This window comes from Onychostruthus taczanowskii, unplaced genomic scaffold (assembly GCF_017590055.1).
Source record: "Onychostruthus taczanowskii isolate IOZ18803 unplaced genomic scaffold, ASM1759005v1 scaffold122, whole genome shotgun sequence".
In the NCBI taxonomy this organism is placed as follows: domain Eukaryota; kingdom Metazoa; phylum Chordata; class Aves; order Passeriformes; family Passeridae; genus Onychostruthus; species Onychostruthus taczanowskii.
In genome coordinates, this window is record NW_024498374.1 from 1276042 (window position 1) to 1298590 (window position 22549).

The following is a 22549-nucleotide window of genomic DNA, read 5'->3' on the forward strand; positions in this document are numbered from 1 at the left end:
CTGGGGAATGAGAGGCTGGAGAGAAGAGCCATGGAAAGGGATCTGTGGGTCCTGATGAATGGCCAGTTGAACAGGAGCCAGCAGTGCCCTGGCAGCCAGGAGGGCCCCGTGCCCGGGGGGCATCAGGCACAGCATCAGAGCCGGGCAAGGGAGGGGATTGTCCTGCTCTGCTCTGCACTGGGGCAGCCTCACCTCCAGTGCTGGGGCAGTTCTGGTGACACAACACAAAAAAGACAGCGAGCTGTTAGAGAGTGTCCAAAGGAGGGTAACAAGGATGGTGAAGGGCCTTGGGGTGAAACCGTGTGAGGAGTGGCTGAGGTCCCTTGGTCTGCTCAGCCTGGAGGAGACTGAGGGGAGATCACATTCTAACCCTGCAGTTTCCTTGTGAGGGGAAGCAGAGAGGCAGGCACTGTTCTCTTCTCTGTGGTGACAGGACTCCGGAGAATGGCATTAAACTCTTTCAGGGGAGGTTTAGGTTTGATATCAGGAGAAGTTCTTCACCCAGAGGGTGGCTGGGCACAGAACAGGCTCCCCCGAGAAGTGATCACAGCACAAATCTGACAGAGCTCAAGAACTGTTTGGGCAGTGCTCTGAGACACATGGGCTGACTCTTGGGGTGTCCTGTGCAGGGCCAGGAGTTGGACTTTGATGACCCTTGTGGGTATCTTCCAACACAGAATATTCTGTGATTCTTTGATTCTGAGTCAGGACAGAGACTGTGCTGCTTCATGGTGTCATGCACACCTTGCAAAAGAGCGAGGCAGGAACAAGACCTTCCCAATAATACACTCCACCTGCCAGCGCTCTCCAATAAAGGGAGGCGATGGCGGCATTTCAAGGAGGAAAAACTACACATTGAGAAAACTTTCTAATATCTCCCTTTCCAAAACAACAGTTAATCCAAGCAAAAGTTACAGGCCATCAGAAATAGTTAAAAAAACCCAAAAAGTCAGCTGAAGGAATTATGTGAAACGCTTCAGAAGACACACTGGCTTCTGAACACCAGTACTTGCCTAGGATTAAAAGTGCTTGGAGTAATTTGAAAACAATGTAACCAAATACTTTAAAATGTTACATGAAAGGGGGAAAGAAAATCACAATGACAGCGCTATTTACCAAACTTATCTGCAAACAATGAATAGTAACACTTCCATATTATTAGCCATAGTTAAGAAATGTAATTCCATAACAAGAAACTGGTCTGGTTTATATCTGTTCTAACAATCCTGCTGGTGAAAATAGTGGCCTATATATATATATATATATATATATATATATATATATATACACACACATATATATAATTATTTTTCCAAGTATAAATTCAAATCTTACTTTCTCTACAATTTTGTCTTAACTGTATTAGTGAACTAAATATTTTCCTAAGACAAAGATGACAGACAATTACTTTTTAGATTATGTCATGTCTTATCTATGGTCAACATTTGCTTACCTTTTAGTTCTTCTGAAAAAAGAATTATTGGATAGCTACTTTTATAGTCCTCTCTGTTTTAAAGGAGAAATGCAACCTCTAACTAAGCAGGAGTCAGTATGAGGTAAAAAGCTGGATCAGCACTTTGTAAAACCTCTGAGTTTTTCTATTCGTAGCTACTTGAATTAACAGTGGAATGCAGATATAAATTAGTATGAATGCTTCATGCTAAAGTATGAAAGATTTATTATATAACCCATTTTCACAAAAAGTAGCAGATATAATCAATACTTTGGCAACATTATTTGAATGATCTACAGTATAAGGAAGATGAAAGACTGTGTCAAAAGCAATTGTGAAAAGTTATCAAATGGAGCCTTATATAATGTTTACTAATCCAGTTCTGTTGATATTTCAAGATACTTGAAATACTGATGTCTGTACAGACATGCAAAGTGATACACTCCTGTTCCACACTGTATTATTACTCAGTAAATAAACAGGGTAAAAATAAAAATATTTCAGTACTATCTCCTATTCACCAAAATAAGTGGTAAGTACAAGAAAACCCAGCTTTTAGTACTGTTTCCACTTTGCCAATACTACTAACAGCGCAAAAGACCTCTTTTTTACTCAAGACTTTTAACCAATCTGCAATTAACTTCTACTGGTGGACTCCCCAAGGCTACTACTGTCTTCCAGCAATCCCTGTATTTGCTTCTGTCAACCCCTTTTTAAAGGAACAGATGAGTACTGGTGTAATTAAAATCATAATCAAAAAATGTCCATCTGCAGAGGCAACCACGGAACAAGAGAAATACACAGTATGCTGTCAGCATCCCACAATCTAAAGGAAGAGCTCATAACCAGAATTTCATCCTTACTACTGGATTACATTTCACTTTATGACTATCACCTTAAATTTAAGTGGAGAAAGAAGAACGGGAGGATGAATATGGGAGAGACTGGTGGGAGCATGTGGGGAGCAATGAGGGATTAAATGCTATGGAGAATGGCAGGGAAGAAGAATGAGCAGAAGGGGGAAGAAGTGGGTGAAAACAAAGAGAGGAGAGAAGGAAGCAGGAGGAATGAGAGAAGAGTGGGAGAGGAATAGTGTGGAGCAATGGTGTGACAATAGGAAAACAGGGAGGGTGGGAGTAAGAATGGGTAAGAAAGGAAGGAGACAGGAAGAAGGTGGGAAGGAAATGGAAGAAAGTGGGGAAACGGCAGGATGCAAAGGATGAGGAAGGGGGGAAGAACCAGCAAGAAGGAAGGAAGAAGACAGAAGAAGAGGAATAGGAATGAGACAGGGGAAGGATATGAAGGGGCAGGATGGAAAGAAAGAGGGGAATGTGCAGGGGAGGATGGAGGAGAGGATAGGGGCGGATGGGGAGAGACTGGGGTAGAAGGAGATAGGGCAATTTGAGGGGGGTGCATCATGAGTCTTCACCCATTACACTTCTGCCCTGCTCTTGCTTGTAACAAGTAATACTGCGTGTGCAATCACTGCTGTGCCCTGTGTAGGCAAGTAAGTACTGTGAAAGTAATATGCAAATAAGTACTGTAAGGAGAGCTCTGCATCTCTTCATTGCCAAGGACAGTGGCATGTGGTGACCTGGCCTCTAATAACTCTGTTAGAAGAAGCAGCAATCAGAAAGTTTCCACTTAAGTTAAACACAGTAGAAATTTTTAAAAGTCTAAAAGGAAATATAGAAATAAAAGTTGCTGAAGTATAGCATGGTTCTTAAGTCCTTGTATCATCCCATCAATTCCAGATCTCCTGTTTCTGTTATAAAAGTACTTGATGGAACAACATTAACAAAAGTTCAATTAAAAGATCAAAAAAGCACAATAAACTTTTCATAGCTCAACAAAAATGCTTCTCTTACCAATTCATTGCTCCTCCATCAGGAAGAGAAAAATAAAAGTGGATTAATCTGATTTACAGAGTGAAAAACAACGCTGAATGCACTTTTTGTCAGGGGGCAGGGGGAAGGTCTCCAGCTGGTTCTCATCTATATGCCATGATTCTTCATTTAGTTTACACTATTAAACTAAAAAACTCTGCTTTAATCTTAACCATTACAGTATGCGTTAGAGTAGATTCTATAATGTAGCATCCCTGATACAGTTTCAGAGTCGGCAAAACATCATCCCTCAGACTGGTCGTGGCCATATGGGTAGTAAATGTATCCAACATTTTTTCATTGGCGCCTACATTATTACATCTTGTCACCAATGGTTTCTCGGGTTTTCAAGTAAATTGTTGCACATACTGTGGTTTGGAGCTTCTGAGATGAAGCCCTACATTTATCTGTATACAGCCAAATCCTTTTTTGGAACTTTCTTTCTTTCTAATGAACTAACATCTGTTGAAAAAAAAGAAACTCATGTTTCCAGAACACTGTACATAAATGAGAAAAAACAAAACAACAGGACACTGCCAAGAAGTTATTGTTGCCAAATTGTACAGGATTAAACAAAGCCTGGAATATTATGGGTGGACAGAAATGGGCATCATACCTGATCTGTCTTCATTTTGTGAATCACACCTTCTACATAATTCTGGGATGGTCTTGAGAGAAGTTACAGAATACTATAAAAAAGGAGAAAAATGTATAGAGGTAATAATTAAAAAATAAAAGAGTTAAGATTTTCAAGAGGTTCAAGTGTCATGGACGCTAAGTAAATCTACAAACCAAGGCTGCTTCTGGCAGTCTGATGTTTTTAGGTTGCATGAGAACAGCAGATGGCACCTGCTTTTGTTTCCCACCTGGAGACATACGAAACAGACTTTCAAAGGCAGAGCAAAGCACCTCCTCACCTCAGATTTCTCCTTCCTGCAGGTCACCGTTACTCAAGGCACAAACACAATGTGAGATACACAGAGGTCAGACCACATTCAGGCTTCAAGGGTCTCACTTTGCCCACCTGTGCACCTATTATGGTGTTGCACTGCAACAATTACCATGTTTAAAAATTACAATTCAAGCTGTCACAAACCAGTATGTAAAAGGGATGCAGAATATCTGTGCTGCAGAGATTTGATTTCAGAGAGGAGTGTGTGTACCCACACACATCAGACAACAGGCTCATTTCCCTAACCTGGGCTTTATTACAGTAAACTTGTACTGATATTTGGAGGTAAATAAAATTTTTACAAAATAAAACACATCAAATATGAATCAGCATGTTATTATCCACATTGACCATTCAAAAATAGAAAAAAACCCCAAAACCCAGAGGTGCCATAAGTATTTTACTAAACAGAATTTTTTCACTGATATACTTGTGGAATACCTTTAGAAAGACACAGGATCCAGTGTTACAAAACCATACATTCTGATATGCAGTTACTTTATAGCAAGTCTTTCTAAATTGAATGCTTAAACATTACAGGAATCTCCACTTAAACAAATGAAAATCATTATATTTGTGAAAGAAATATCAATTACTTTGCTTATAAAAAAAAAAAACCTATAAAAGCAGTATTTTGGAAATATAAATAGCAAAAAAGCATTTAGGATTAGCACAACTGAAATTTTTCTAAGAATACATAAACACCATATGTTTTCAAGAAACAGATATTTTTAGTTGGTGTGCTGTTGACGAATGAAGCAAAACAACTACATATAAAACCATATGAACTTTCCACACAAAAAAGAAGAAATGGTGATACATTGTCTTGGATTTTGCTGACAGTTTGTCATTCGGTGTTTGACATTTGAATGTTTCTAAAGCACAGCTGGCAATCTCCTTCAAAATAATCTAAATTCAAACTCATTTGTGACCAACTGCAGAGTAACATACTTTTCTGGTGCAAGTTTAAGACTGTTACTCAAATGACTGTAGTTACTTCATTAAGCCTAGAAAATCTCCCAGGCTCCACTTTTTCCCTTGCTGACCTAATTCAGGGATGTATTGAGAAACCTCAACCACAAGAAGAAACCCTCGTAAGTATTACCAGGATCAACACTGAACTTATTAATTAAAATGTGTAGCAGCACTCCAGAACTACCCAGTGATTCCAATCTCCATTAAACAAGGGGTTGTCTATAAGGCTGTGACTGCTTCAGGATATGACAGCTTAAAGCAAAAAAGAACAGAGTTCAGACAGGGAGAAGGATGCTACTGAAGACAAATTAATACATGGACAAACACCATGTGCTGTGCTTCACTTTAGTTATTGTTTAATAAAGCCTGAGCTGTTAAGCTATACATCTTGCTATTTCCGCACAAAGACTTAGAATGCAATGTTGAACTGGTCTAGTAAGATTCTTAAAAGAACCCAAGGAGCATGTCTCCAAGGAATATGGTAGCTTCATAAGACCAGCTGTTGCAGCTTAAACTATTACACAGTTTGTAATTCAATTAGAAAGAGGCCTTTTGTATTCTATTACTATGTATTTTGTCAGACAACTTCAAAAACAGAAAGCCGTCTTTCTTTTTGTCTTTTTCCTGTTCTTTCTTGGAAAACCAGATTTTTTTTCTGTTTCAACATTTCTCTAAAATGTATTCAGTTAGTCATCCCACCACCAAAAATCTATTGAATGTTTATAAATTTGTTATGCATTTTAATTATATTGGTTTGATTTCATTAACAGATTTCCTCCCATGTACCTCTGTTCTCAAAAATATTTATGAAAATTTACATTTCTGCCTTCTGTATTTTGTGGTTAAAATGCAAAGAACCAGCTTTTGGTCCACAAAACAAATAAAATTACTTTTTCAAGTGGACCTTTCCCAACCATAAAAACAATCCATTCCCAGCTCTTCTCACTAGAACTGTCTCACATATCTAGCTCCAGTTCTAACAATCAGTAATGTTTTCTTCAACCGTAAATTTCAAGGTTACATAGGACATCAAAAGAAGCTGAGATTGCAACTCTTCCTTGGAACAGAATTTAAGACTTAATCCTTATTCATCTGCATTTAAAATTAATTACTTCCAACTCTTCATTCAATAATTTCAATTTTTTTTTTTGCATGCAAAATTAAACACCACTTCTCACATATCACCAGCTGAGGGACATGCCAACGGGCATAACTGACAATGTAAGAACTGAGAACATGGTGTTACTTCCTCAGTTATGCTTACTGTGATCTTTGGTATGTAATTAAAGTCTGTTGTGGTTGATGGTGACTTTCAGTAACAAACTAATAGCTTGTTCCTAAGATAACACATTAAATGGAATTTTTGATTACTGTTTGAGGTCTCGGTTCCTTTTCTGCATTTAAGGCCTGACGAAATAGTGAATTCTAATAAGCCCCTAAAGAAGTTTTTAAGATGAAAGAGCAGTGTCAACAGCAAATGAGACAAGAAGCAGTAGCAAGCATTCCAGGCAAATGCAAGGTATTCCCAGATATTTTTGCAACAGACACTTCTAATTCAGGGAAAAATGGGACTTCCTTATAATACAATACATTTGTTCATTATGTAACACTGCACTGCAGAATCTGAATTAATGCCAATGTTAACCTTTCAAATTTCACATGGTTTTCAAATTTCAATGCAATGAATTTTAAACAAGACACGTGAGAAAAAATATCTTTAATAGGGCTGTTCTGCTCTGTGCCACTTTTCTACCACTTGCACATGCACTTACGGTCTAGAAGTATCAGAAAGAAGAAATAACTGCTCATGAGTAGTAGCAGAGGAATATTACAGAAAACTGTAAAAACCCCAAGTAAATTAAGAAACAAAAGTTACTTTTCAACATTCTGCTGTATCCTAAATGGACTCCAAGTGCTAAGTTGTATACATAGTGTGATTTTCAGACCACATTGTCATAACCATGACACCCCCAAATCATGAAGGACCACATAGAACTGTTTGCAGTATCAGAACTCAAATAATTTACTGCCACCAATGACCTGTCCTGATCCTAAATGCAGAGCTCTTTGTTTTCATTTTGGTACTGAAAACAGACACATTCCTTCATTACAGCAGTTTTTTTCCAAGTGTGTCCAAGCAAATAGTCTCATTTCACTTTATTTGTGATAGTGGAAAAAAAAAGTTTCATTGATATTAAAAATCTACTAAATTAGTGACTTTACAATGCATTTTCTTAATCATTTTTTAACTGCAATGCCATCATATTTCTGAGACATTTATTTGGGAATAGCAAGACATATTGAGAAAAAGTAAAGAAACAATACTTGGCCTGATGTTGCAGGAAAATTTTTCTCAATAGTAGTGTCAATTTAAGCAGATTTCAAACAAAAAACAGAGAATGAAAGAGATTAGACTGATATGGTGCATGTGGGAAATATCACCTCCTCAAACTAAATATCTTTCTTACAGCTGTGATGAACATCTTTGGAGCACTAGCTAAGTTATTTATGCTACGTGTTGTGCATCTTACATAGACACTTGATATGTTATTCTTCCCTTTAGCTTAAAAGGAGACCTATATAGACACTTCTAACACTGTTAGGGGGTACAAATGTCTGTCTGAAACTAACACTTTCTATGAGCTACCCAGTGGACATCTGCATTTTGCTTCATTCTGAAATAGGAGACAGGAAGAAAAGAGAGATGTAAAAGAGAGCTTCAGCTGGATGGTAAACGAATCAATCTGCTGGAGCTAATGGCTGCGCCTGCACAGAGATGTAGGAGCCTGCACACTGAGCCCAGCAGGACTGGTGGCTGTGTGTGAGCCTGAGGGGTGACCCAGCTCTTCCTGTGGCCAAGGAAGGGTGCAGCAAGCTCAGGAGGGGCCCTCTGTTGAGTAAATGGGAGGCTAGCAGCTTGGGCATACTCCTGACCACACAGAGTCTATGTCTTCCCTGCCAGGCAACGATTCACAAGAAGTTTTTAAAGCTGTTCCAAAATTCTTGATGATTCAACAGCTCTTTACTTAGATTTGATCAATTACTGCACTTGCATTTCACAAACCTTTAAATCAGGCACAGTCTCACAGTGGCACCACTAAACCTGGCTTTCATTCACACAGAGCTAAGAGAACGATCACAGCAGTTACCTACACACTCAATCTCTAGCAGTTTACAAGTATCTTAGCATGAAGAACTCTGGTTATGATGAGGTTATCTTGTACTGTTTATGTAAACCAAAAAATAAAATTGTTTCAATTTCCTCAATTTTCCAGTGCAATATAAATCCTGCATTCCAACCAAAGGGTTAGGAAACCTTCAGGTAACCATACCGACAGCATAAAACTTCAGAGCAGGAATAAATTTATAGCCAAAATCAGGAGAAATAGCAAAAAGGCGAAAGCATAAAACATACATTGGACAATGTATCTATCATTTAATGCAACCTAAAGGTCTTTTTTTTCCCCCTTCCTTTCTGTCAGCAGTTATTAATGAAGAAATAAATGAAAATATTCAGCTGGGTTGGTTAATGTTACTGCACACAGAATATTACTTTTGTTTAACGTAAACAAGAGCCCCAGAAACCTATTCTGCTGTCTGAACTACAGTCAAATATACTATACCATTTAGATCAGGAATATCTTAGTTTATAAAATGAGCATCATATTTACATTCCATAACTTTGATGGAGTTTGTAGATGTAGCTGCTAAGCCACTCTCAATAATATTTTAACAGTCCTAGCAGTCAGTCTCCAATGACTGGATAAAAGTAATATTTACATTCTCCTTTAACAAGGATGAAAAGAAAGCTCCCAGGAACTACTAGTAGGGCAGCCACACCTCAGTGCCCAGTAAGAGCATGGAACAGATCCTCCTGGAAGTCATGCTGTGTGGATGGTAGAGGGCTGATTAGAGACAGCCAGCATGGCTTCACAAAGGGAAAATTGTGCCTGATAAGATAGTGGCCTCCTACAATAAGTAGAGAGCTACAGAGAGAGCCCCAGCTTCTGTAATGCCTTTGGCACACTGTATCCAAGTACAACCTCCTTGCCTCTAATTTGGAGATATATGACGGATATATGGACAAGGAATTGGCCACATCCAGTGAGTTACAATCAGCAGCTCAGTCTCCAAGTGAAACTCAGCAATGAGTGGTGTCCCTCAAGGATGCATACTGCAACCAGCAGCATTTACTATCACTGTCAAGGACATAGATGATGGGATCAGGTGCAAGTTTTCATGTGACACCAAGCTGAGTGGTTGATTTGCTGGAGGGATGGAATGCCATCCAGAGGGACCTTGGGACAGGTTGTGGTGTGGGCCCACGTGAACATCATAAAGTTCAACAAGGTCAAGAGCCTGTGTCCATGTGTCAGAGCAATGCCCAGTATCCACAAAGACTCAGATACTGAGAGCAGCCCTGTAGAGAAGGACATGGAATACTGGAGGATGAACAATTTGACATAAACTGGCAATGCTCACTTGCAGACCAGAAAGTCAGTCATATCCTGGGCTGCACAGAAAGTCTGGCCAGCAGAGTAAGGGAAGCAATCCTCCCAGGGACTTTATTCTTGGGAGAATCCACCTGGAGTACTGTCTCCACTGGGACAAAAATGACATTGATATGTTCAGCGCATCCACAAAAAGTTCACAAAAATAGCCAGGGGCCGGGGCCACTTCTTCTGTGAAGTAAGGCTGAGAGAGAGTTTGGATTCTTCATCCTATAGAACAGGTAGCTGCAGGGAGATTTTCTTACAGCCTTCCAATATATACAGGAGGCTTGTAAGAAAAATACAGAAAGACTGTTTTCCAGGCCCTGTAGTGACAGGACAAGGCACAAATGAAAAAGCATCCATTTAGACTGAATACAACAAGGACATTTTTTTACAATGAGAGTAGTGAGACACTGCAAGAGGTTGCCCAGAGAAGTTGTGGGTGCCCACCACACACTATTGTATTTGGTTTATGTGGCAAATTAAGAGTGGAGGCTGCCTCCATGTAGGACTGGCTGCTGGCAAACGTTGAGCTCATCAGAGATGCTGGTAGCACCTCTGGGATAACAGACTTAAGAAAGGGTAAAAACCACTGCATAAAACCAGCTGGAAGAGAGGAACCATAAAATGTGAGATACCAAGGTCAGTGAAGAAGTAGGGAAAGGCAGAGTTCCATATGCTGTAGAAGTCACAGGAGTATACCATAGTAGAGCAGATACCCAGCCTTCAGACCACAGAGGACCTCACACTGGAGTGTGCCCTGAAGAAACCTGCAGCTTGCAGAAAGACAGTGCTGGAACACGGTCCTGGCCAGAACTAAATTTTGTGGAGAGGAGACTACACTGGAGTTTTCTGGCAGGAACTGTGACCCTGTGGGAGACTCATGCTGGGGCAGTCTGCTCCTGAAGGATTCTATCTCATGGAAAGGATGCATGCTGGTGCAGTCCATGAAGAATGCTGGTCCTTGGGAAGAACTCACACTGGCGAAATTCACAGAGGACTGCCTTCTGTGGGTGGGGTCCCACATTGTCATAAGCATGAAGAGGATGAGGAGGGAACAGCAGAGACACTCTGTGATAACCTGTCTTAGGGTACAATAAAAGATGCACCCAAAAATGAATGTATTCTATCACGATCTTCATAAGCTGTTAAAACCAGGTAGGACAGTGCTCCTTATCTAGTTCATGACTTATCCCTGATAACTCCAGGGGATAACTTTTGCTAATGAGCCATCAAGTGTCACTGCAAGACTGATAAAATTACATCATCCATTGTGAGATGCTCCACCCAGAAGGACGATCCAAGCATTCCTACCTGGATATCATCTGAACTTTGGAACACAACAGGCAGCTTTATCCACTGAATTCCTAGAGGACAAGAGCTCCATAACCACCACTGGATCTTTGAAGGAAGATCAGGCCCTTCTACAGGACCACTGCTTCAACAGAACCACATATATCACTTCCAGAGGACTGCAGCCACCATTTAATCAGACTGCTACCAACACCCTGACCAACAGGTGTCAGGTTGTATTTGGACTCTGTCAGTGTTTCTGTATTACTGCAGTTATTTTAATTTTCATATTAAATTGAATTTCTGAGTTGGGATCTCTCACTAGTTTGCTTTCAAACTAGTACCTAACCTGAATGCAAACCCCATCCTCCCCCATCCCCCTGTGCTTATTGAGGTGGCAATGCAAAGCACTCAGGAGTGAAGTTGAGACTATGAAGAGGGAGAGGTGGGGAAAAGGTGCTGCTAGATTTGTCCTTTTTTCTCGTCATCCTGCGCTCTTTGATTGGCAATAAATTAATATCACTAAGAGGAGGTTGTTTTTCCTATTACATTAGTTGGTGAGTGGTGTCCCTCTCCTTAAAGCACAAGTTTCTTGATGGAGTAGGATTAACAGAGTGGCTTGGTGGGCACCTGATGATCAGTCAATGTCAACCCATCACAATGAGCCTCAGAACAACCTGATCTAGTGGAAGGTATCCATCCCTGCTATGACAGGGAGATTAGAAAGGAATGACCTTTGAATGTCCCTTCCGACCAAAACCATTCTAGGATTCCATTATATTGGAGAAATGTAGTTTCCTTTTCTCATGTACAAATGTAACATAAAAGCAAACCAAAAAAGCAACAAAAAAAAAAAACAAAACAAAACAAAACACAAACAAAAAATCAACGAAACAAAACAAAGGAAAATAAAGTAAGAACCCAAACACACTCCCCCCACCCCCCTTCCCTTACTTATATTAAATATTTGCCTTTTAAATCTAATTCCTGTCTTACTGTCTATCTTTTTTGATTATTACATTTTGGTCAGTTGTGCTGAAATGGATGACAAGGGTCTGGACTACAAACAGTGGCTTTCTAAATGAGGTACATCTGTAAGTGCATCATTTTAACAGCCTTCTTGCTGCCATTATTATTAGTCACTTTTCTGCACTGGATTAGAACCAGAGGGCTAACAAGAATAATATAATTTGCTAATACAGATGTTATGCAGCTGTTCTTACCAGAGCAGGCTAATGATAAAATGTGAAGGTCAGGTATTTCTAAACTGTGTATGATAAGATATGAGTAGAGCACTAGAATAGCCATGAATTCTCTTGTTGATTTGGGTTCTGGCAACAAATGCTTTGTCCTCTTACTTGTTAAAGCAGGGAGTAAAACTGCTACCTCCATCACTTGTGATGATTTTTTATTTAATGCTCAGCATCCACTGAAAGAACAGCCTATGCGAGCAGGCAGCCTGGGCTGCCCAGCAGAAAAGTGAGTAACCTAACCCACCAGTATGCAGCAACAGCCACAATGGGAGGGACATGGAAAGGTTACATCTATTAAGTTTTACAGTTTTACTAAACTGAGTATAGAAACAGATAGCAGGACATAATCTGGCATATAACAGCAATATAAAGAAAGTTGCCCACAATAAGGTATTCACTCAAGATTGGCTCATTGTCTTGTAATATTTTGGGCATTTGCCATACTCTCCTTTAATAAAAATTCAACAGTACAATAGGTAGGAAAAAAAAACCTCTTCAAAAGGAATTTGTCAGTGAATAAAACATCTGGAATGTTTTAAAATGAATCAGGAGTCCCAAATGCTAACTGGAAAACCAGGACCTTTGTTTAAAAAAAAAAATTACTATAAAACTATAAAACGTGAAGGGAGATGGTGGCATTCTTTAATCTGAAAATAGAATTAATACATTCTCTTACAGGAGATTTAATTGATGTATTCAAGTTATTTTTTATCAAACATTGAACATATGAACAACTCCACTGCACAAAAAGCTGAAACACTAGCAGTAGGAGTAGTATTATAAGTAGTAGAGAAATATACAGTACCAGTGCCTCCTATAAAAACACTAAAAATGTAGAAAGTAGCACATATTTTTGTTTGCAATTAGGGCTGATTTATTTGTGACTCTAAGGATCACTGCTGCCTATGACTGTCTCGAAGTCTTTCTATCTCTTTCTGTACACTACCACATCACACCTATTGATAAAATTGAGCTGTTCTGGGAAATGGCTACTCGTGAAAAAGGCAAAGGTGAGAGAAACAGTTTTTCTACAACTGAAATACATTTGATTTAAAAAAGTAAACTTAAAATGTTGGTGTCTAAGGCCAGCACTACAGCACATATAGCTCATTCAGGACAAAACAGGAGAGAAGCAACCCAGAAATGAAACTGATTTATTAATTTTGTCTACAAGTGATTTTTACTGCCTGAAGGAGAGGAATCAAGCTTTCCTTTCATTCCAAGCTTTGTAGAGAGATTTCCTTTACAAAACATCTGATTTTTATTCTAGATTCAACCTATCTAAACATTCCCTTAAATGAAGTAAAAAGAAGTGTGGCTTCTAACAAGAGTATTGCTTTGTACACCAGGACTGAGATATCTAAGATGGTCTCAACTTGAACAAATAAAATAAGACTTGTACTTACCGATATATCATCACTGAAATCTATTTCATCCAAATCAAGGTATTCAGGAGCTTCCATTATTCTCTTATGGACATTTTGGGTGAGTCAGCACATTAGTAAAGACCTAATTAAGAAAAGATAAATGTGTTGCCTTTAGAGAGCCAAAATCACACAGAAAAGTTTTCATATAGTTGCTACAATACTGAAACATTTAACTTGAATAGTAAAGTGTTTCATAACTTTATCTTAGAACGCAAATACAATTTACCACCTCTACTTGGCACATTGTACATCAGACATTCCAGTTTTCTGGGAGAACAGCTAAGTGCTACTTGAAGTAGAAGTAAAAAATACTTGGCTCAGTACACTCAGTGCCTCCAGAAGTTCAATACAGGTATAAAGACCTAAGCTGTTGAACACCGTCATGACCTTGCAACCATAATTGTGTAAATGATGTGCCTTCTCATAAGCACGAGACATTTACTCACGACAACTCCAGTTACTGTAGTTTTCCTCTGCCCAAGATGGCAGAAAAGAGCTGAGATTCCTGCCGTGCACAGACAACAAAGTCCTATCACACCTTATCTCTGCTTACAAGCAGACTAACACAATGCAGCCAGTGCTTTACAGATTAATGGTTTACCACCCTTAGGCTCTGAGTGCACATCCCCCAGAAGGGCAACAAATTCAATACCAGAATTATATCACGTGCACTAATTATCAGGGGCATTAACCATTTTTTACAGCAAGAGGAAAAGAAGACCAAATTCTCTTGCAAAGCAAGAAATTTGTCAGGAAGTCAATATTAGATCTGAATAAATTGAAGCTTCAACAATCAGAAGACCAAAGACAATAAACCCCTCATTGTCAATCCTAACTATAATGAAGGTGTGTGTTATCATACAAACAACTGCCACAGAAGTAAAGGAAAAAAGGATGGTATTTTAAAGGAAACTGAAAAACAAAAGCACAATGCATTTTTAAATCATCTGAGTCATCACAAAAGGATTGAGTATTATTATAGAAGAAAATTAAATCCTCCAGTACTTGTACATAGCAAAGGAAAGACCTTAAGGAAAAAAAAAACATACAAACCCAATTTATTCATATGACAACTACCAAGAAATATGTCTGTGAATAATGAAATCAGCTGAGTAGACCTAAATAAAACCACTGTGTGAAACTTTCACATGCCTTTAAAAATGTCCTAGGATACAGGGTCTGAAAAAAAAAGCTTTTCTGTAAGTGTCAGACAAAACAAAACCTCAGTAATTTATCTCCCTAATAATACACTATCCAAGCACAAAGCTGACCTTAATACACCTGTTCTTGAGAAGCTATTAGAAAGAGAACCAGCAGGCAAAACTCCAGTAATATGCTGAAATAGACGGAAAAGCAAATTGTTTGTTTCTCACCAAGTTACTGAAGCTCTATCAGCATCATTCTCTCATTAAGTCAGTGTTCCAGTTTTGGCTGGGGTGGAGTTAATTTTCTTCACAGCAGATAGTATGGGGCTGGGATTTGGACTTGTGCTGGAAACAGAGTTGATAATTCAGGGATGCTTTCGTTACTGCTGAGCAGGGCTTACATAGAGCTAAAGACTTTTCTGCTCCTTACCCCTCTCCACCTGTGAGCAGGCTGGGGGTGCAAAAGGAGTTGGGACAGCCACAACAGATGATCCCAACTAACTCAAAGACATATTCCACAGCAGATGACATCACGATCTGCATAGAGAGCTGGAAGAAAGGAAAAGGAGGATGTTTGGAGTGGTTGAGTTTGCGTCTTCCCAGGTCAGCGTTATGCATGACAGTGCCCTACTCTCCTGGAGATGGCTGGCCTGCTCATGTAAAATGGTGAATTAATTCCTTGTTTTGCTCTGCTTACATGCACAGCTTCTGCCCTTCCCTACTAAACTGTCTTGATCTCAACTCATGGGTTTTCTCACTTCAACTCTCCAAGCAATTGTGTGGCAACACTTTGGAGGAAAGCAGCATTTAAGAACAATCTCAACAACCTACAATTTTCTCTCACTGTGACTTAGACTTGAGTGAAGCAGTGGGAAAAAGCTACAAAAAGGTAAAACCAGAAGTGTCTCTATTGTGAGACACATCAGAAGCTTTTTATTTTGCACATTTCCAAATGCTAAGTTTATTCTCAGAGGGACCCACTAAAATCAGACAAAAGCCTGACAATGAAAGGAAATAGCAATAGTGAAAAGGCATGACACATTCAAGTCTAAAAATTTCTGCACTGCAGATTTTCCTTTACAGAAACACAAAGTGTCAGTATATTTTTTAAAGATTTACATATTTCGTAGACTTTACAGGTAAATTGTGCACTGGTACTGTATTGCAGTGATTGGCAAGGCAAGGTTTTGGTAGTGGGAGAGTTACAGGGTTGGCTTGAGAGAAGATGCTAGAAGTTTCTGCTGTGTCTGATGGAGCCATTTCCAGACGGAGCACTCCAATAAAGATCCATTGCTGATCAGACCGGAGCCTATCGGTGATGGTGGTGGCACCTCTGGGACAACAGTTTTAGGAGAGGGAATAAGTTAGTGTGTAACAGCAGCCAGGAGAGAGGAGTGAGAATATGAGAGCAACAGCCCAGCAGACACCAAGGTCAGTGAAGGAGTGGGACAAGATGGTCCAGGTGTCAGAGCTGGAATTCCCCTGTAGCCCGTGGTGAAGGACATGGCAGGGCAGCTGTGTGCTGCTGCTCCATGGAGGAGTCTGTGGAAGTCCCCAAGTCAGAGCAGCTGGAAGCCAAAAGGAGGCTGTGATCCCGCAGAAAGTCCATGCTGGAGCAGGGTCTTTGCAGAACCTGTGAGCATGTGGAGAGTGGAAACCATACAGAAGCAGCTTGCAGGTAGGACTTGTGAACTCCCTCCAGAGAAGCAGAGACTAGCTGTCAGTCTATCACTGTGACTACTGACACCAGCTCAAACCAAATTATTATTAGTTTTTGAAGCAAGACAAAGGCTGACTGTCTATGCCAAATGTATTTGACAAATTCTGGCTCTATGTGCCAGCTACCAGAGGGTGGCTGGACACTGGAACAGGTTTCCCAGGGAAGTGGTCACAGCACCCATCCTGACAGAGTTCAAGGCTTATTTGGACAATGTGCTCAGACACATGGTGTGACTCTTGAGGCTTTCTGTGTAGAAAGCTGGATTCTATGATCCTTTTTTGGTCCCCTTCCAACTCAGAATATTTCCAGGATTCTGTATGTACTGTCCTAGACAAATTAAAAGACTGTGTTACTACAAAAGGTGATAAACGTATAAAGAAGGAATGAGTATTAAAAAATAAGTTTAAATGTTAAAAATGTATATGGACCACATAACATAGAAATAGTCTGAAATCAAACCAAAGCTTCAATGAGTTTCCATTTTCCACTGGAACTAAATGGACTAAAAGCTGCCCACCCACTATATTTAAAAGCCTACAGAAGAGACAAATAAAGCTACTTTACACATGTCACATAAGGAAGAACCAAGAAGTGATCCAGAGTTTTTATTTTCAACTAAAACTGAAGTTATTCAGTTAAAAATTAAATTACAAAACTTTTTTTTAAATAAAATTTTGAAATAATGCTTTTAAAGTAAAATTGAAGTAGTCAGTTAAAAATTGATTCAGTTCATCAAAAACTCCTGTAAAAAAAACCTCCACAGCTTTAGTAATATAACTATTATTCCTGGTTATTATCTCAAGATTTAGAGCAGAAATATCTCAGCCTTTCAAACTACTTATTTTTTCACTCCAAACTGGAACAAGCTATTGAAACAAAAGAAATTCATGTATCCATGCACAGCTGACAAAAGGACTTCATTCCATCTAGTGATATACAAAACCCATGAAGTCAGTTCACAGTCCTGCATCATTACTTCCCCAAAATTTTATCTTCTGTCTTCAAAACTAAAGACTATGAAACGCACAAAGGCTGAAGAGGAAGTCAATAACCACAACAAAGACATTTTCTCTACAGACAGCTTTCTGAAAATAGTATTCAGTTATACGAAAATAAAGGGAAAGAGATTAATAAATTCACTTTACTACAAGATTTTAATTTTTCTTCTTAACAAAGTAAAATTGAACAGCACCTCAATTCAATTATTATTACTCAAAAAGATTGCTCATGACTATACTTGGAGTTTTATGCAAAAGGTGTACTTTTTGGATACAATTTAACACAGTAGAACTCCACCATGCATAATCCAAACCATATGTAACGATGGTACTCAGAGCTGTGACTATTTTTAGAGCTTTGTGATGACTGAATACAGCACAACACCAGAAGCAGAAACAATCTGAACAGGATTCATAGGAGGATCATAAGCACAACTGGTCAAATTCAAGGTAGAAATAATTGCAACCAAAATTACAGCTGCTAGCAGTGGCTGACATGATATGAATAATGTGTTTCCACTACCAACATCAAAGCAATACAGATGACTGTCTCTAGCTTGTCAGCAGAAATGTCTGACATTTAACCTATAAATGTTCCTAACTGTATTTTGGAAGCTAGTAATTTAATATTCCACAAAATTTTAACCCCAAAAAGGGCATTTCTGTCTGGCAATTTGACTTGCAGAGATACATATGCACACACGTGTATGTTCTATACAGGTTAATGAAATTTGGTCGGCTGTCAGAATTCACAGCTAAAAGAAGAAAACCATATAAACATCACCCAAATATACTCAGGGAAAAAAGTAACTTTTTACAATTTTGTGAACCAGTTCAGCAGGAGAAATCAAGCTAAAAACTACTACAAAGAAATGGGGTAATACTAGGATTATCAGTACAATAACATATTACATATGTTGCATTGCAACAGATAGCAGTATTTGGAACCCAACTCATCCTTCTCCTTTTCAAACACTGTTTTTTCAAAACAGACTTCCTCTGCTGTTTTCCTTCTCAGCTAAAACTAGACACCTGAGCTCAAATCCTGTTGCTAACATTCAGTACAATCAGATGAATTAGGGAAAAAAGGGACAAAAAGAGCAATTTCTAGAATAATACTAATATTACTAATAATAGTAGCAATGAAGTATTACATGCAGTGAACAAATCCATAAACTCCTGCAAACACTGAAAGCCCACTCTGGGTTGATGGAACATATTACCAAGGTGTAATGCTTATAATTGTTCACAGATTTAGTTTCTAAGATAGATCAAGCCTTGGGTTGTTCTCTCCACACAGTCTCAGACAAACAGACGCACCATTAGCAACCCCTAGGGCCCGGTGTGCCTTCTGAGGATGAAGCAGACTCAATGCAGGAATGGCAGGAATGCTTTAAGAGTCGGATCAGCCCCATCACATAACCCATACTAGTGCTCATAGGCAAGAACATGGTCCTACAGGTGAGCATCTGCTGTCAGGCAATTAACTAAGTGAATGAGAAGACTGACAGAGGAGGCAGGATATGTGCAAACATCAGGTTCAGGCTCTCATTCTGACTGCTCAGCGCAAAACTGTGGAACAAAACAGCGTAACTGATTTGTAGCAATGCCTCTGCCACAAGGCTGCAGCGAATTCAGTAGCTCCGAAAGCAAACTGATCCAGTGCCTCAGACGAAAGCAGTCTCAGTGTATAGCATGTGAAAGGCTAAGTCTAAGAGGGAGCACAGGGAAAATGTCCTTTACTGAGCCAAAATAAAACATGTAATTGAAAATGCATAATTTTAATTATTTATGGATACATAAAAACCCAGAACAAATAACAATAAAAGATCTGCTGTCAATTAAATATTTATTTCAGTTGTAAGTCAAAGAAATCCTCCTAAACGCCACATGGGATTTTATTTTCCACAAGTCAGAACTACTTTAACAAAATATTTGGGGATTTACTTAAACTTTCAATAAAATATAAAGTGTATCAGATGTAAAATATTTCTAAGTTTCCTTTAGCACAGTCAATATTAAAGATTTAGGCTTTAAATGCTAGAATGCCATGACAGTTGCCTTTTAATTAGGGGATAAGGTTACATTTTCCAATTATAGGTCTAAGATAACAAAATAAACATATGGTCGTTTCCTAAGCACCAGGAGCTATAGTAGCTCAGGATGAACAAAATCTGTGGGCAGACATGAAAGACACTACATCTTTAATTTAAGCACACAGTATGCATTTCAACTAATGCTCGAAATCTAGTAAGCATCTGAATTTTGTTCCCTACCATTAAGAAATACCAAGATCATAACCCCAAATTTCTTCACTTTCAAACAAATACAACAGTGTAACATTACATTATGTTAAATCTATTCTGCATGCAATGAAAAGCCCAGCACACAATTAAAATCTACTGTTGAGGAAGGGACATCAGCATAAGGAAATGCCTAAAGCTGAATTTAGTTCCTCCATCCTCATATTCTATTGTAACATGCAAGTTCTACCAAAAATTAATTTGGCCTTCCACCTCTATTCAATACACAATGTCAGATAGCAGTACAGTAAGCCCACGAGCACTGCCACAGCTGGAGGATGTGAGAACTGGACTGACGAATGAAGGCAAGAAAGCTTAGCTACTCTGGGCTACGCCACCATCTCTAGCTATGCCATCACTTCTTATGCTTCCTGGTACCTGGCTGTGTGCTGTCTCCTATTAAAGATTACATGTTCTTTGAGACAGAGATTGCGTGGTCACTCTACATTTGTCTGGCTTTTTGTATAGCTGGTGTCCTTGTCCATTAACAGAGCTTTGTGGTGCAAGAGTAATCCAGTTAAATATAAACATAATGCAGATACACTGGAGTGGGCCCTGGAAGAGGACACTTTTGAAGCTTTGTAGATAACAGGCAATATTTTATTCACTAAATACAGACGGTGCCTTTGCAGGTGATAAATGCCGAAGTCAAGGAGAAAGCATCAAAGACATAGAAAGCATTGATCACATAGGAAGCATACAGTTTCATTTGAATAGAATAGTTTAGTTGGAAGAGACCTACCATGATCATCCAGGTATGAGTAATTGTTTAAATTTAACACTATACTTATATCCACTTTTAAAAGACACCAGCTTCCAACTCATATTTCTATTATCTTCATCATCTCTGAAGGGGAAATTACTTGGATATAATCAATAAATTTTTAAGCAGTGATTTTAGGAAATAAATATAAATATAAAGAGCAACAATGAAGCTCAAATGGAGGTTGATTTCCGTTGCAAGCATACTACTGTAACTTCATGCAACCAATTTTTGTTACCCCCTAGATTTCTCAAAGTATTTTTTCTGATTATGTGATGTAACATTTTTTCTACAACTTGTTATTGAAATTACCTATAAAACCAGATCTTAAACATAAAGATATAAAGGGAAGGCTCAATAGGAGTGGTAGGAGATATTAAAGAGTTAAGATGAATTTTAAATAACAATTTATTGGGAAAAAAAAAGAAGAAGCAACAGTGAAGCTGGAAAATTATGTGATTTATTTCAGTGAAGGAATGCATTCTTCAACTAAGATTACCTAATCCCTTATCACACTTATTCAGGAATACTCCTGAGTTTAAAAGTTCACAACAGCAATTCATAATAGTATGATACCTCTAAGGCAAGTAAAAATAAAAGCACTGCTTTTAATCACCACTCAAGTACTATAAGTGCACAAGCTACACAGATAGAACAAGAAGACAGAACTGAGCAGAGCACAATTTTCCGAGATCAAAAGATGCTGTTTGCAAAATTTTGCTTCAGAAAAATTCTGTATTCCAGACATAAGGAAACAATCCACCTACAGCCCTGAATAGTTCCAAATACTGAGCCCAGTTCTGATCCTAGTGAAGGAGCATAAATAGAGGACTGGTTTGAGACAAGAACAAATTAATTTATTCCTGGCCAAACATAGTTGAACTTCTCCTGATTATATACGCAGACCTTGAGAACATGTGTTCTTCCATATGGGTTGCATATAAAGGGCAGGTCTGTCCCACCCTGCTCTGCACTGGGGTGACCTCAGCTTGAGGTCTGTGTGCAGTTTTGGGCACCACAATGTAAGAATGATCTAAAGCTATTAAAGCGTTCAAAGAAGAAGTATGAAGATGGTGAGGAGCCTTGAGAAGAAGCCATAGGAGGTGCAGCTGAGGTCACTTGGTCTGTTCAGCCTGGAGAAGAGGAGACTGAGGGAAGCCTTCATTCTAGTTCTGCAGTTTCCCTGTGAGGGGAAGCAGATGGGCAGGCACTGATCTCTTTTCCATGGTGACCAGTGACAGGACTTGAGAGATTGGCATGAAACTCTGCCAGAGGAGGTTTAGGTTTGATATCTAGAAAACGTTTTTCAACCAGAGGGTGGTTGGGCACAGGCTTCCCAGGGAAGTGGTCACAGCACCAAGCCTGACAGATCTCAAGAAGTGATACAGGCTGCAATTCTTGGGGCTGTCCTGTGCAGGGCCTGGAGCTGGATTTTGATGATTCTCATGCTTATCTACTGACTTGGGATTTTCTACACTTCTATAATTCTATTATTCAATCCCATGGAGCCTTAAGAGAGATGCACAATTTGCACAATTTCTGCAGCCCAGAAAGCCAAACATGTCCAAACCAAAAGCAGAGTGACCACCAGGTCAAGGGAGGAGATTCTGCCCCTCTACTCTGCTCTCATGAGATTTCAGCTCAAATAATGTGACCAGTTCTAGGATCCTCAGCACAGGAAAGGACCTGTTGGAATGGGTCTGCAGGAAGGCCATGAAAATAATTAGAGAGAGGGAAAAACTTCCTTACAAGAAAAGGCCGAGAGAGTCAGGGGTGTTCAATCTGAAGAAGGGTCCAAGGAGACCTTACACAGCTTTTCAATACTTTGGAGGGGGCTTACAAGAAATATGGGGACAGATTTTTAGTAGGCACTGTAGAGCTACAACAA

General features: G+C 39.1%; 1 protein-coding gene across 7 annotated transcripts in view; it reads right to left on the reverse strand.

The window, feature by feature from the left end:
- LOC121331507 (synuclein alpha interacting protein) overlaps window positions 1-22549 on the reverse strand; it is an 88027-nt gene that overhangs the window by 38015 nt on the left and 27463 nt on the right. For 4 of the 7 annotated variants that reach the window (XM_041395981.1, XM_041395977.1, XM_041395978.1 and 1 more), the window contains 2 exons: window positions 13712-13814; window positions 3956-4028 (listed from right to left, as the gene is read on the reverse strand). In XM_041395981.1, the coding sequence (XP_041251915.1) occupies window positions 3956-4028; window positions 13712-13768 (130 nt within the window). In that variant the 5' untranslated portion in view covers window positions 13769-13814. The remainder of the gene's footprint in view (window positions 1-3955; window positions 4029-13711; window positions 13815-22549) is intronic. The other 3 variants (XM_041395982.1, XM_041395983.1, XM_041395984.1) reach the window with 1 other exon arrangement.